The 15,262-nt window shown below is 53.3% G+C and overlaps 2 protein-coding genes across 4 annotated transcripts in view; one reads left to right on the top strand and one right to left on the bottom strand.

Annotated features, from left to right (window-relative positions):
- LOC102523731 (cytochrome P450 4X1) overlaps window positions 1-3,751 on the bottom strand; it is a 47,811-nt gene extending 44,060 nt beyond the window's left edge. For 2 of the 3 annotated variants that reach the window (XM_032494194.1, XM_014553945.2), the window contains exon 1: window positions 3,463-3,751. Coding sequence is in view for 1 of the 3 variants with exons in the window: in XM_014553945.2 (XP_014409431.1) it covers window positions 3,463-3,484 (22 nt within the window). In the remaining 2 variants the exon portion in view is untranslated. The remainder of the gene's footprint in view (window positions 1-3,462) is intronic. The other variant, XM_014553946.2, reaches the window with a different exon arrangement.
- Window positions 3,080-13,677, top strand: LOC102523990 (cytochrome P450 4A6). Its single transcript, XM_006178403.3, has 12 exons — window positions 3,080-3,326; window positions 5,098-5,239; window positions 5,881-5,925; window positions 6,407-6,534; window positions 7,504-7,628; window positions 8,003-8,157; window positions 8,499-8,605; window positions 8,690-8,880; window positions 8,977-9,110; window positions 9,989-10,053; window positions 10,190-10,266; window positions 12,678-13,677. Exons 1-12 carry the CDS (start codon window positions 3,132-3,134, stop codon window positions 12,844-12,846), a joined length of 1,533 nt encoding a protein of 510 aa, XP_006178465.1. The 5' UTR covers window positions 3,080-3,131; the 3' UTR covers window positions 12,847-13,677.
- Window positions 13,678-15,262: the final 1,585 nt, after the last annotated feature.

Raw genomic sequence — 15,262 nt, 5'->3', positions numbered from 1 at the left:
TGTGCCTGTATTCGGCTCCTGCTGCTGCTGTGATGATCGACCACAGCCTTAGTGACTTAGAACAACACGAAGTTACTCCCTAAGGGTTCTGGGGTCACAAGTCTGAAGGGGGTTTTTCTGGACCACATCCAAGGTGTCAGCAGGGCCTCCTGCCTCCAGGGCTCTAGGAGAGGATCCGTCTCTTCACCTTTTCCCTCAACTAGAGCTGCAGTCCCTGCCTTCTGTGCCTCCTGGGCCTCCTCCACACTCACATCCAGCAGCATCTTCAAATGCCTCTCTGCTTCTGTCTTCACATCGCCTTCTCCTTCACAAGGACCTTTGTGATGGCATGGGTTCACTCAGATAAAACCGGCTGCTTCTCGGGTTCCAGGGATGAAAGCGTGGACCCCCTGGGCAGCCATCACTCAGCCGACTACATCCTGTGTGAACCCATCCCTCTGGGTCTCCAATGTCTCCCACGTGCTATGGGTCCACCCATCTGTCCCTCACATGCCTCCCTTCTTCCCCACTCCCTGGATAAAGTTCACAATGTCACATGGAGTGTGCGTCTTCCTTTGAGAGGACATGGACAGAATGGAAGAGAGACAAGGGGAGGGAACACAGAGGGGACGAGGAGGGGGCATAACACCTGCTCTGTGGCCAGGACCCAGCAGGGCGAGCATGACCCAGTGCCCCTGCAGCCTCACACTGTGGGGTCCCTGATACCCCAGCCCCTGCCAAGGGCCTGAGGCTCCCATGGCGGCTGAGTTAGGAGAAAGGGCTCATCTCCAAAGGCCCAGAGGGAAGGAGCTCACACCTGTCACCTGTCGGGGAAGGAGCGCATGCCTCCCTGCTATTCCCTGGAAGCTTCCTCACACTACATTCTTCAGCGCAGGGCCCAGCCAGAGCCCATCCTGTGCTGTAAGGAAACCTTACAGGCCTAGTCCAGCATGAGGGTCTCAGGGACCCAATGCTTCACCTCAGATGAGATCTAAGAAGAGCCCATCCTGGCCATGTCACCAGTCCCCTGTGAGTCCTTCCTCACATAGAGGGCCTCCAGGCTCCTCGAGGCCACCAGTGGCAGTTATCCAGGAGGGACTGGGAGGAACCAGAAGGGCACAAGACTTGGTCGGTGGGAGGGCGTTTAAGACATCGAGCAGGGTCCAGCCGGTGGCACCTCCGCTTCAGGAAAGCCCCATGCAGTCCCCTGCATGTCTCCTCGGCCACCCTATAGTAGCAGGGCTTCTTCAACCCTGCCCCTCTTGGAGACTGCATGGGGTCGGTCCTCCTGACCCGGGGCCCCGACCAGCCCCAGGCCCTCTGCACTCCTCCACCAGCCTCTGTCCACCCAGCCCTGCTCTCTTGCTGGTTCTGCACTCAGGTTCTCCTGCTGCCCCACCCCTTCCTAGCCCATGGCCCTGGATGCCACAGGACACCTCCTTGCAGCCCTCTACTGTGGGGTGATGCCACCACGTGCCTCCTTGAAGGGGCACCTCCCCCAGCCCGTACCAGCAACCGGGACCTTCGGCCTCATCCCTGGCCTCCAAAGTCCAGGGCTACTTCCTTTTGCTCTGACAAGGGTCAGATGGACACTCTGTTCATGACCAGGGGGTGGAATAGGAGAGTTAGCCGGGAGCGTCCTGGACAGGAAGCCTGGCAGGTTCTCTGCATCAGGTGGTGCAGGGGTCAGAATGATCCCATCGGAGCACGGGACAATGGTTGCTCACTCTCTTTACTATTCCCGGTGCTGAACAAAGTTGCTGAACCACAAAAGGAATATCTAGTCATTGAAATTCTCCAGGGAAGGGGAGGCAGAGACCTGAGAGTGACCAGAGAGAGCGGGAACATTGGGCTGGGAGGGGGCTGTGTGTAGGTGGTGGTTACTGACCCCTGACCTTTACTTTGGACAGACGCCCAGAATGAGGCCCCAGACTCTGTGAATCATGAGCTCGGGCAAAGAACATGTTGTTGGAGTGGACTGAGCCGGGTGGGGGAGTGGATCAGGAGTTGGCTTCCAAGTAGTTCTTTGTGAACATATTTTGTGTTTTACTCTGAATTATGAACTTTGGATTTGATTTTGGGGAAAAGAGTCATGAAACAGTGATGTCTGAGACTTGAACGTGGCAGTTTCCCCATCCCTTGCTCTTTCACGTACAATCCCCATGACTCTTCCAGTGTCCGTCCTCCAGAAGCACTCGCCCTGGTGAACTCCGATCACCCCTCAAGACTCCATTCTTTTTTTAAGTTTTTTTCTTTCTTCTCCTTCTTTGCTTGCCCAGTCCACTATTTATTCCACCAGTATAGGCCTTATCATATTTTCTTGTGCTAATGTAGTTTTCTGAGTTTACCTAGGAGACTTGAACTCCAACCTATTTGCTGAGTGAATAAATGACTGAACATTCCTAGGAGATACAGAGGAAAGGAATTATTATCCCAACTTTTAAAGGAAATACTGAGGCTCCGAGACTGCAAGGTGCCGGCTTCACGTGTAGTGAGCCTGCCCTGGGACCGGGCCTCCTGACTCCAAGGCCAGTGCTCCAGCACAGGCACAGTGACCTGGGACACACCTGCAGAGGGGCCTGGGGCAAGCCCTGAGGACCATTTCAGAGGCAGGCAAGGCAGGCAGTTTTGAGGTCCAAAAGAGAAAGAGTTCTGTTTCAAATGGGACTCCCAAAGACTGTCTTCCTCTGGCCGCCTCACTTGTCCTCTGCAAATTAGTTTGCACCTCAGAAATGGGAATAAAAACAGAAACTAAAACTAAAACCCAACCGCACCCACTGAGCATTTGGGAAACTAGACTGTGAATGTCTTGAAGTCAAGCAAGGGTCGAGTCTGTTTTGCTCGCAGCTGTGTCCCAGCACCCAGCAGACTGCCTGGCACATTGTAGGGGCTCGTTCAATATCTGGTGAGTAATATGGAGAAGGGAAAGTGCGGGTGTGCATGGCCACTGTCAATGTCAGCTGAGAAAGCTTTTCTCCCACTGTTCCCCAAGGTGGATCCCCCAGTTAATCAACCCTGGAGGCCCAGGTCTAAGCTCTGCCCTCCCCCTTCCCCTCCCACAGAGGGTGGGGCACCCGCCCCTGCCTAGGCTGGGTGCTCAGGGGAGCTCAGACACAGTCAGGGACAGTCAGCGATCCAGAAGCCTCTGCAGCATGAGTGTCTCTGTGCTGAGCCCCACCAGAGACCTGGGTGGCATCTCTGGGCTCCTGCAGGTGGCCTCCCTGCTCAGCCTGCTTCTGCTTCTGCTCAAGGCAGCACAGCTCTACATGCACAGGCAGTGGCTGCTCAGAGCCTTCCAGCAGTTCCCGTCCCCTCCTTCCCACTGGCTCTACGGACACTACTGGGAGGTAGGCAGGAGCGCGGCTTGGGGTGGGAGGGCAGGGTGGGGCCAGGGCTCTCAGAGCGGTCTCTGGTCCACCAGCCCAAGGTACAAGGTCTCGGTGTGTGAGGAACACACTGAAACCAAGAGAGAACCCAGCTCACCTCTCAGGTCTTGGCTCCTCATCCCAGTCCAGGGAGCTCACTCCCTCACGGGACCCAGGGCCGGGGTCCTCAGGTCTGTCAGAAACTCCTTCCTCCAGGGTATCTGCATGTGGTCCTGGCTGCCCTGCATTTTGAGGTCAGTGGCTGTTCCTTCCCGAGTTTCCCCCTCTCCAGGCTGAGCAGCTTCAGCTCTTCTCACAGAACAGGCTTCTAGATGCTTCCCTGCCCCAGTCACCCAAGGATCCTACCCTGTGAGAGGTGAAGTCAGGCGTAGGGAACCAATCATTGTGATTGCCCAAGACTGAGGAATTTTCCAGACTGGCGCTTTCAGTGCCTAAAATCTGACGAGTTGCCAACACAGCTGACTGAGGTTTTCAGGATGGTGCCAGGTAAGGAGGACTGACTCTGGAGTTGCCATCAACAAGGTGAGGTTGCCTGCCTGCTCTCCTCCCTCGCTGGACTTGGAGCTCTGGGAACTGAGCCTCTAATCCCCTCTTCACCCCCAGTTCCCGGTGCAGAACCTGGCTCAGAGGGACAGGAGTCCACTGTGTGGGGTGACAGAGGAGGGAGCGGACGAGGCAGCTCGCAGGCTGCAGAGGGATGGCACCAATCCACCCAGCTCTGGCAGTGATAGCGTAGGATAGAGGGGCTTAGAGGAAAGGAAGGGGGCCACATGGCGAGGGGCTCACCAAGGGTTTGTGGCTTGAACACATGTGAGGAGAAATAAGGAGTTGCAGAGAGCTGAGCAGCCTTTTCCCTGCAACGTGATCAGAGTTGGGTGCAGTCAAAGATGGGAACTTAAAACAGCCGGAGACCCATAGGGGCAGGGGATGGAGCCATGGGCCCCAGGGAACTGCCAGCATGCCAGGAGGCCAGTATGCGTACACATTTAATATGTAAAATAATATTATATGCACACAGCTCAGTAATTAATGGTTTTTACTTAGCTATATACACCCCAAACACTATTTCACTTTAACAAACGTTTATGTTGGGATATTACTGAAAATATAGGGGGGAGGTTATAGCTCAGTGGTAGCGGCATGCCTAGAAGCATAAGATCCTGGATTCAATGTTCAGTACCGCTATTTAAATAAATAAATAAATAAATAAATAAATAAATAAATAAACAAGCAAACAGACCTTATCACCTCCCCGCAGTGAGAAAAAAAAAACTTCAAAAAAAGAGAAATATATGAAAACAAGTATGGCAAAATAAAATTAATATTTAAATTTTAAAATGTAATCAATTTTATTCTCTCAATAAATGAAATTACAGACAAAACTGCTTATCCTGTGATGCAAATGGTCATAAATTGTTCACGCAAATGTTGCAGGAATGACTCCCAGAAGGTTTGTACACCAGGGAGGCAATCCCAGGTGTAAGTTTCTGTAGGCAGTTCGCAGTGGTAGCCCGTAGCTACACCCAATGATGGGACAGTATCTGGTCTTAGGACAAAGTTGGACAGCCAGCAAGGTCTGGATCAGAGCCCCCGGTCATAAGAAATAGTTCTCAACTCGTAGTTTTGCTGGTAGATCCAGAGCTATCTCCTATACCCATCCTGCCCTTTACCTCCACTCCAGCACTGGCACTAGAGGATGGCGTTTATTGACTTATTTTTCCTTTGGTGATAGTTCCAGAATGACATAGAGCTGCAACCGCTACTAAAAAGGGTAGAGAAATACACAAGCGCCTGTCCTCGCTGGCTGTGGGGGACAAAAGCCCATGTGTTGGTCTACGACCCGGACTACATAAAGGTGGTCCTCGGGAGATCAGGTGAGAGTGAAACCTACATCCCAGCAGAGGAAAATCTTCCCTCCTGAGTACATGCCACTGGGTCTGTGGAATTCCAGAAGAGACTGGCAATTCAGCCATCAATGCCTGAATGCTACCAAACATTCTCCCAGCCCATAAGCCAGCTGAGGACAATATTATTTACTTACAGTGAATGCTTAAACAGCTGGGTGGGGCTGATTTCTTTCTCCGTCTTACTTTTTTTTCAAAACCAAGTTGAGATGATCCCAGATTTGAAAGGCAGACCCTGTCCACATGAATTTGGGTTTGGCACCTCACATTGTTGCCTATCCACAGTGATCAGCAGGCTAAGGCACCACAAAGCATAGGAAAACCACAACCTTCTGTCTTATTCAGCAGCACTGAACAGAGCTTATGTTCCTTACTGAGTCACCATCTTAGTCCTGTGGCTGCTCTGCTGCTGGGACACTGGGTCTGCCTTCCTGAGCCCACAGTGACCTGCAGAATGAATAGAGGGATGGGAGGCCAGTGGGAGGTGTCTGGAGACAGACTGCCAGCTGACAGTCATCAGGAAGGGCTGGCAGCCCATGACCTGGACCACAGCTACTCTGGGGGCTGCCTGCTTTGGTTGGACCCCTCCACTTTCCTTCCTTACCTTTCAGATCCAAAGAACCCTAGTTCCTACAGATTATTGGCTCCCTGGATTGGTAAGTACGTCTAAATACAATTGCAGTTCACCCACCATTAGGTTTACCACGGGATAAACCACTTTGACCGACAGAAAACAACACGGGCCTGGCACAAGGACACCACCCTCATCTCTGAATCAAACCTCATTGCTCTTATTCGAATAAAACCCTCACCCCTTCCTAGTGGTGCTGAGAGCCCCCCTGAAGCTCAGCCTCTTCCACATCACGTCTCAGTCCTCTCCAGTGTTCTTAGCGTGACTTGTACTTACGTCCTTCTATCACCTGCCCCCTACACTTTTTGAAACTTTATCTCACATCTGTTACACTCATATATCTGCACCAGCCATTTAGGAAATTTCCCCGAAATGTACTCGCCTTTCCTGCCTTTGCCCAAGATGTGCCTTCTCCTGACACCCTTGGTTCTTCCCAAGTTGTCCCCAGTCATCCCTCTGATCCAGTCTTCCTGACTCACACACACACATACTTATCTGTGGCCCAGGGTACGGTTTGCTCCTGTTGAATGGGCAGACATGGTTCCAGCACCGACGGCTACTGACTCCTGCCTTCCACTATGACATCCTGAAGCCCTATGTGGGTCTCATGGCAAACTCTGTCCGAGTGATGCTGGTAAGTCCATCCCTATCTAACCTGAACACACACCCAGGACAGCTCACAAAGTCCTCTCTCAGACACTTGTGTCCCTCAGACATCCATCAGACACAACCACCCAGCATTCTGTACTCAGAACTTACTATGAGACAGGGCTCCCCAAAAGTGGATGGGACAAAAGAGTACCCAGGCACCAGCTTGGATCCACAATTTGCTCCGAGCCAAGGGAAAGGAGGGCCATGTCGGACAGAGAGTCTGCTCTGCCTGCAGCTTCACGTCTTCCACACGGCGGACTAAAGCAAGGTTCATTCCCCTGGGCAGCAGGACAAGCTGCCCCTGGCTGGCCTGGGAAATGGCAGCTTCAGAGGCACAGTGGACATCCCAGGATGTCACTCTGGTAGGCTCTGGCCTAAGGCCAGGGCTTCTGCATGGAACTCAGCCACTCCATGGGGGGAAACAGAGACCAGGTCTAAAATCTGTGTAGAGTTTGGTCCTGACACAGCATGACCTCTGACCTGTACCACCTGGTCTCAGCTAACATTGGATGAATGAAGGAAACTGAAATCCCGGAGGTCCCTACCTAGGAGCCCCAGTGGAGTTTCTTATGCTTTTCCTTGTCTTGACAAAACTGGTTTACCAGGGTTCAACCCCACCTGTGCATCTCGGCTCTCAGGACACAAAAGATTCCCCATTTATGTCCTAAGAAACTGTGCTTTCTGATCTGCCGAAACATGGTTATCATCATAAAAAGGTCCTAAAGTTCAGAAGTAATTCAGGATACTATGAGAGAATGTGATTATAGAACAAAAGTTCCTGAGAAAGTAGGCATCACAGGACACTTGCTTTACAGGCTAGCTTGCTAAAACATACCTGCTTAGACAGTGAGGAGGTCTCGTCAGAATACGTAGAGAGACGCGGAGGGCCTGGCCTCGTCAGCACAGGACTTCTGGGGAAGCAGAGCAGGGTCAGTGTCCCCTCCCAACACAGGACAAGTGGGAGGAGCTCGTCAGCCAGGACTCGCAGCTGGAGATCTTTGAACACGTCTCCTTGATGACCCTGGACACCATCATGAAGTGTGCCTTCAGCCACCAGGGCAGCAACCAGACAGACAGGTCAGTGACAGCCCTTCCACAGCAAGGTCCTTGTTCTCACCAGCTGGGGGGGTCTTACCTGACAGGCAGTGACATCAGCTTGGTTGTTCATCGGCACAAAAAGTGACATTCTGCAGAGAACCGCAAACCACGGTCAAATTCCAACACACACCAAACCCTCAGTCAGTCACAGATCCCTGATTCCTGCACAGGGAGAAGCCTGGCTTCTCAGGCCACTAGTAAAGACTGAGGGTCTGGAGGGCTGTAAGGCAGAAATGCTGAATGTCACAGTGCTGCCTGCCCCCAGGATTGAGGAGACCCCTCCCAGAGCCCCACTCCACCTGCAGGTCACAGGCTCCCTCCACTCCAGTCTCTGGTGCATCTTCTCCCTTCAGGAACTCTCAGTCCTACATCCAGGCCGTCGGGGACCTCAACAATCTGTTTTTTTCCCGCCTGAGAAATTTCTTCCACCAGAGTGACATTATCTACAGGCTGACCCCTGAAGGCCGCAGGAGCCACCAGCTCTGCCAGCTCGCCCACCAACACACAGGTTGGACTTCAACTTCTGGGCCGCTCCCCTGCATCATCAGGGACACCTGAAAGGGACAGGACGTTTAGTGTGTAAAGTGTTATATGGGGGGGGCGACATGTATCCCTATTGGTGAAGGTTGACTGAGAGCCCCTCCCAGCATGGCCTGTCCTGTTGAGGGGACTCCTGACCTGTACTGGATGAACCTAGAGCTCTCAGCCCTGACATGCACACCCCTCCCCACCCTCACCCTGATCCACCTGGCCCCTCGACTGGGCTTCGTCAGATGGGGCTACCATGGGTTGTTGTAACTGGGCCCCCAGAGTGCTCAGCTTTGCCTGGGAACCACTGTTCTGGGACAGATAAAGTGATCAAGCTGAGGAAGGCTCACCTGCAGGAGGAGGGAGAGATGGAGAAGGTGAGCCAGAAGAGGCACTTGGATTTCCTGGACATCCTCCTCTTTGCCAGAGTGAGTGCCGGTAGGAGAGGCCTGAGGCTTGGCCCAGAAGCACAGACAAGGGGCAAACCCTACACTCACTTTCTGTCTCTGCAGAGGAAGAATGGGAGCAGCTTGTCTGACACAGACCTCCGTGCCGAAGTGGACACGTTCATGTTCGAGGGTCACGACACCACAGCCAGTGGCATCTCCTGGATCCTCTATGCACTGGCCTCCCACCCTGAGCATCAGCAGAGGTGCCGGGAAGAGATCCAGAGCCTCCTGGGGGATGGCGCCTCCATCACCTGGTGAGTGCCCAAGACAGGGGAGAGCCCTGTGTCCTCAGCTAGTGGAGACTCCTGGTTGCCCAGCCCTGCCCACCCTCAGGATGGGCTTCCCTTCAGGGGCCACCTGGACCAGATGCCCTACACCACCATGTGCATCAAGGAGGTACTGCGACTCTACCCACCAGTACCAGCCATCAGCAGGGAGCTCAGCAAGCCCATAACCTTCCCTGACGGACGCTCCTTACCTGCAGGTGCGATCTTCACCATATGCACTAACTTCAGCATTCTGCAAGAGCACCTTGTGCATGTCTGCCCAGTCCTGGGATGTCTGACTCTTGCTTCTTGCTCAAGATAATTAATATTGTCACTAGGATGTCACTGTCACTAGGATGAGGTGTGTGAAATGCCTGACACAGAGCTTGAACCCAGGAAGGCCTCAATAAACAAATGAGCCCCTGAACATGGTCTTGTAATGTAGCTCCAAAATTCTAATTCCTGAGACATGAAGGCTTGAGAGAGATGCAGACAGAAGCAGGGGGAGATGTGGTTCTTTCCATATGGGCTCTAAGTAAATGAGGGTGTCAGACGGTCCAAGCTCTGTGAAGCAGTCAGGTGGATGCAGGGAGCAGCTGATGACCAGATCTGAGAGCCCTGCTGTGGTTGGAGGCCACTTGCTGGCTCCCCTCCCATTGGGGTGATTCCCAGGCCTGCCACCTCTTAGCTGTGATCATAGACAAGTCGCTTGTCCTCTCTGAGGCTCAGGTGCCTCATCTGAACCATGGGGATATGAGTGCCCTCCTTAAGGGTTGCTGTGAGGAGTGAATGACTTAATGCAAGTTCCCCAAGGGTTCATGGATGGAATTTGATAAATGGGAGCTGTCACTTGAGTTGCTCCTAAAAGGAAGGGTCCAAGTCCTTCTTGCTTCTCCATCCTGGGTCATGGTTACCTACTTCTACCCTGTGCTCATGTGCTCTGTCACGTCCAGCCCACCTCTCCTGCAACAGCATCATTTCATTCAGAGTGAAGGGGAGTGGCTCTCATGATGGCTCCCAAGCCTTTGTGCAGGCACGCCCGGCTCTACAGCAGCCATGGGTGTGAGCGGGCTTCTCTCTTCTCCCTGCCCCACAGGAATCACTGTATTGCTCTCCTTTTATGCCCTTCACCACAACCCGAAGGTGTGGCCGAACCCAGAGGTATGAGTACCATGGGAGGAGGGGATGGGACGATTTGTCCTGAGCAACACCTCCTCCTTCTCCACCTTTGAGACTGTTGTCCCCCCTGGGTTGGGTTTTGACCCCACCTGTCCTGGCCCCTGTGCTCTCTCTGTAGGTGTTTGACCCATCCCGCTTTGCACCAGCTTCTGCTCAACACAGCCATGCTTTCCTGCCCTTCTCAGGGGGATCCAGGTAAGTCTTCGGTCCTGGGTGGGGGGTGTCACTGGGTGCTACTCAACGTCGGTGACCTCCTACCATCATACGTGGTGCACGCAGTTATGCCCTTGATGTTGGTGTGTAGGGAAGGAGGCCTGTGTCTCTATGTGTAAAAAGGTCTTCCAGGGTCGCCCCCGAGACTCTGACCTCCTGACTTTCCCAATGGCTGGTCACATTTTGGTGGCAGTGGTCGTTCCAATGGATTCCAGTGTTTTCCTCACGTTAAGAGTATGACTTTTTAGTATTAGAATTTTTCACAAAAATTAAACTTCATATGTTTGCTTTCCACAATTATCAGTCATCTTTAAAGGTGGTTTTCTCTCTTCCCATGTTTTTAGCCCAGCCCACTGCATTTTTGACTTCATCATCCATCCACCTCTCACTGTATCAACCATGTTCCCATGTGCTTGGATTTCTAGCTGCCTTCCTTATCCTGTCTGTTCAAGCATATATCTGAGGGGTTACAGTCGCTGTTTGAAGAAAGTTACACACCAATGTGTGTGTTCTGTGTGTGTGTGTGTGTGTGTGTGTGTGTGTGTGTTTGTAGTCTATTCCAATTTAGTTTTGGCTGCATATTAATATTCACATAACCATGACAACTGTCCCAGTTGGCAAAACTCTTTATGTATAGGTGGAGTTATATATCGTAGTTCCAGAATCTGCCTAGTCTGATGTGGGCCAAAAAGCCTGAAATTGAGAACAAACAAGTGCTTTTGACAGGAAATCCGCTCTTGTGTAGATGACGCGTGCATTTGCAAGCTTTCTGGCATGGAGAACATGAGGCACACTGGAAGCAACTCTTGAGCGCGTGACGCTCTCCAACAGGACTGCTCTGAAAACCTTCCAAGTCTGCAGATCCTCCGGGGAGAGAGTGACTTTGTGATTCCTCAGTAGAAACTAGTCTCTTTCTGAATCCGTATTTCTGTGAACTTTTCAAGTGAATCAACTTTCACAGAACCGGTTTGAGGAAAATGTCCTTCCAAAATTGGCCCTAGGATTTGGTTTGTCCCAGGGTTGAATCCTTTCTCTTAGATATTGGCCACCTGTCATCTGACTGCCCTAGCAGACAGCAGGTCCTAGGCAGCTCAAGTCTCCTAGGTCAGAATTAATATTCACTTTTATTCCACCCTAGTTTTTTTTTTCCCACTAAATTAGCTTTGCTTGAATATAAAATTATTTATTAAACCGCTCTATGTGTGCCAAGTCCTGTGCTTGGAGACGGGAACACAGAGAAAAAAGATACTGTCCCAGTCTCCAAAGTTCACAGTCAAGAAACAACACCTCTGCTCAAGACAGACCTCATTCATTCTCTCTTTCCTTCACTCACTCATTCATTCACTGAGCAGATTGTTGGAAGTGCCATGTTCCTGGGACTGTGCTGGGCACTGGAGGGTGATGTGTCCTTGAGTAAAACAGTGATCATGCCTCGGGTGTCCAGGGAGGAAGGGGTGCAGCCAGCAGAGGGGGAGGGTGGGCTGTCATTGGACTTAGCCCTGAGCAAGTGGCCGGCAGAGGTGGAGGGAGGGCACTCTTGGTGGTCTCAATGTGAGCTGAGCGAGGAAGTGGGCTGGACAGATAAGAGCTGAGTGAGGAACAACCTAGAGAGGGCTCTGCTGCCAGCTGAGGCATTTGGACGTGTCCTCCCTGTGATGGGGGCACAGCAGGGCTGGAGCAGCAGGGGCTTCAGTAGAGGAGGTGAGACAGAGACAGAAAAGGCCGGGTGAGGAGACCGAGGGATGGTGAGGAGGGACATTTCTGCAGTAGAATGGGAAGGTTCCAGAAGCGGGTTGACTGAGGGTTGAGGGGAGGCAAGAGGCCAGACCACTAATTGGGAGGCAAATGGTCCAGCAGGTTGAGGGGCCTTAACCCCTGGCCCCTCCAGGAAGTTTATCTGTTGTTGTTCTGACTTCTGTACACAACTGTGTCTTGTTCTGTCTGGGTATCAGGGTCTCTGTGTCCTGTAGACAGTGAGGATCTGAGAGTGTGGAACACACTGCCCCCTCCAGTGCCCTGGCTTTCCCTGAAGCCAGACACTTCCTGTGGACCAGTGAACAAAGTACTAATTACCACTCAGTGATTCACTTGACTTGACTCCGTGGTTTAGAGCACTGACCCTCCCCTAACAGGACTTCCTCCTGCTAAGAGCAGAAGAAGGGGTGAGGAGCTGGGTGTGGAGAGAGGTAGGCTTTGTCAAAGGTCACAGGGAGGGTGTCAACCAAGGATTGAGTGTGGAGGTGAGTGGGACCTGAAAGGGAGGGGTGGGGGCTGGGCCACAGGAACGAGAGCCCTGAAAGTGCTGTTCTCAGCCCGGGCTCAGTGACCAAGGCCTATCCGGCTCAGAACAGGGTTTCAGACCCCTTCTCCCTTCCTTTTCCCTCCCCAACCAGGAACTGCATCGGGAAGCAATTTGCCATGAATGAGATGAAGGTGGCCGTGGCTCTGACCCTGCTCCGCTTCGAGCTGGCACCGGATCCCTCCAGGGTCCCTATTCCCACTCCCAGAATTGTGTTGAAGTCCAAGAACGGGATCCACCTGCATCTTCGGAAGCTCCCCTAATCCTCGTGGGGATGAGATCCAGCTCCGAGGGCCTCCCGCCTCCCATCCTGTCTTCCTGTCACAGTCTGCTGTCCTTTGCTTCACCGCCCACGCCCTGTTCTATTTGCCCACCTGCCAGCCTCCCTCGTCTCCTGCTCCCACCCGTCACACTGTCTGTCCTCCTCTCCCTCTCACCTTCTCCAGGCTCGCCATCTGTTCATCTGTCCACCTGTCTCTGTGCACCTAAATCCTGACCGCCTGCCCGTCCTCTCGTCTGTCTGGACTCTCCCTGTCTTCCTTCCTTTCTGCCTGTCTGTCTGTGCCTGTATTCGGCTCCTGCTGCTGCTGTGATGATCAACCACAGCCTTAGTGACTTAGAACAACACGAAGTTACTCCCTAAGGGTTCTGGGGTCACAAGTCTGAAGGGGGTTTTTCTGGACCACATCCAAGGTGTCAGCAGGGCCTCCTGCCTCCAGGGCTCTAGGAGAGGATCCGTCTCTTCACCTTCTCCCTCAACTAGAGCTGCAGTCCCTGCCTTCTGTGCCTCCTGGGCCTCCTCCACACTCACATCCAGCAGCATCTTCAAATGCCTCTCTGCTTCTGTCTTCACATCGCCTTCTCCTTCACAAGGACCTTTGTGATGGCATGGGTTCACTCAGATAAAACCGGCTGCTTCTCGGGTTCCAGGGATGAAAGCGTGGACCCCCTGGGCAGCCATCACTCAGCCGACTACATCCTGTGTGAACCCATCCCTCTGGGTCTCCAATGTCTCCCACGTGCTATGGGTCCACCCATCTGTCCCTCACATGCCTCCCTTCTTCCCCACTCCCTGGATAAAGTTCACAATGTCACATGGAGTGTGCGTCTTCCTTTGAGAGGACATGGACAGAATGGAAGAGAGACAAGGGGAGGGAACACAGAGGGGACGAGGAGGGGGCATAACACCTGCTCTGTGGCCAGGACCCAGCAGGGCGAGCATGACCCAGTGCCCCTGCAGCCTCACACTGTGGGGTCCCTGATACCCCAGCCCCTGCCAAGGGCCTGAGGCTCCCATGGCGGCTGAGTTAGGAGAAAGGGCTCATCTCCAAAGGCCCAGAGGGAAGGAGCTCACACCTGTCACCTGTCGGGGAAGGAGCGCATGCCTCCCTGCTATTCCCTGGAAGCTTCCTCACACTACATTCTTCAGCGCAGGGCCCAGCCAGAGCCCATCCTGTGCTGTAAGGAAACCTTACAGGCCTAGTCCAGCATGAGGGTCTCAGGGACCCAATGCTTCACCTCAGATGAGATCTAAGAAGAGCCCATCCTGGCCATGTCACCAGTCCCCTGTGAGTCCTTCCTCACATAGAGGGCCTCCAGGCTCCTCGAGGCCACCAGTGGCAGTTATCCAGGAGGGACTGGGAGGAACCAGAAGGGCACAAGACTTGGTCGGTGGGAGGGCGTTTAAGACATCGAGCAGGGTCCAGCCGGTGGCACCTCCGCTTCAGGAAAGCCCCATGCAGTCCCCTGCATGTCTCCTCGGCCACCCTATAGTAGCAGGGCTTCTTCAACCCTGCCCCTCTTGGAGACTGCATGGGGTCGGTCCTCCTGACCCGGGGCCCCGACCAGCCCCAGGCCCTCTGCACTCCTCCACCAGCCTCTGTCCACCCAGCCCTGCTCTCTTGCTGGTTCTGCACTCAGGTTCTCCTGCTGCCCCACCCCTTCCTAGCCCATGGCCCTGGATGCCACAGGACACCTCCTTGCAGCCCTCTACTGTGGGGTGATGCCACCACGTGCCTCCTTGAAGGGGCACCTCCCCCAGCCCATACCGGCAACCTGGACCTTCGGCCTCATCCCTGGCCTCCAAAGTCCAGGGCTACTTCCTTTTGCTCTGACAAGGGTCAGATGGACATTCAGTGTGTGACCAGGGTGGAAGGCAGGAGAGTTAGCCAGGAAAGTCCTGGACAGAAAACCTGACAGGTCCCCTGCATCAAGTGGTACAGAAGGGCTCAGCTTGTCATGCTCATTGCATGAGAGAATGGGAAGTTAACATTCTGAGTGGCCAGCCAGGGATGTGTGCTCTTAACACAAGATTTTACAGGGGTGAAGAGAGTGACTAAGAAGTGATCCTGCTGGCTCCAGGCAATGGAAAAGCCCTGGGCCGTGTTCATGCTCATATGCACACTGCCAACGACACATACGTAGACGGTCACCACTGTGCACTGACAATGGCAGGAGTGCCACAGGGACCTGTCTCAGGTGAGACAAAAGATACACCTGAGAAACCATACTCTATATTCCTTGACCTCAGCTGTGGTTACCTGGGAGTTTGCTTTAGAAATTCATTGTCTTGTACATTTTTGGCTCCAGAGCTCTCAGCTCTGGTTCCCACTGACATGGCCCCAGAAAGAGACGCACTTCTACCCGTGCATCTTAGTCATAAGGGGCCAGAGTCACAAG

Source organism: Camelus ferus, chromosome 13 (assembly GCF_009834535.1).
Source record: "Camelus ferus isolate YT-003-E chromosome 13, BCGSAC_Cfer_1.0, whole genome shotgun sequence".
Lineage (NCBI taxonomy): Eukaryota > Metazoa > Chordata > Mammalia > Artiodactyla > Camelidae > Camelus > Camelus ferus.
This window is presented reverse-complemented; position numbering and strand designations above follow the sequence as displayed.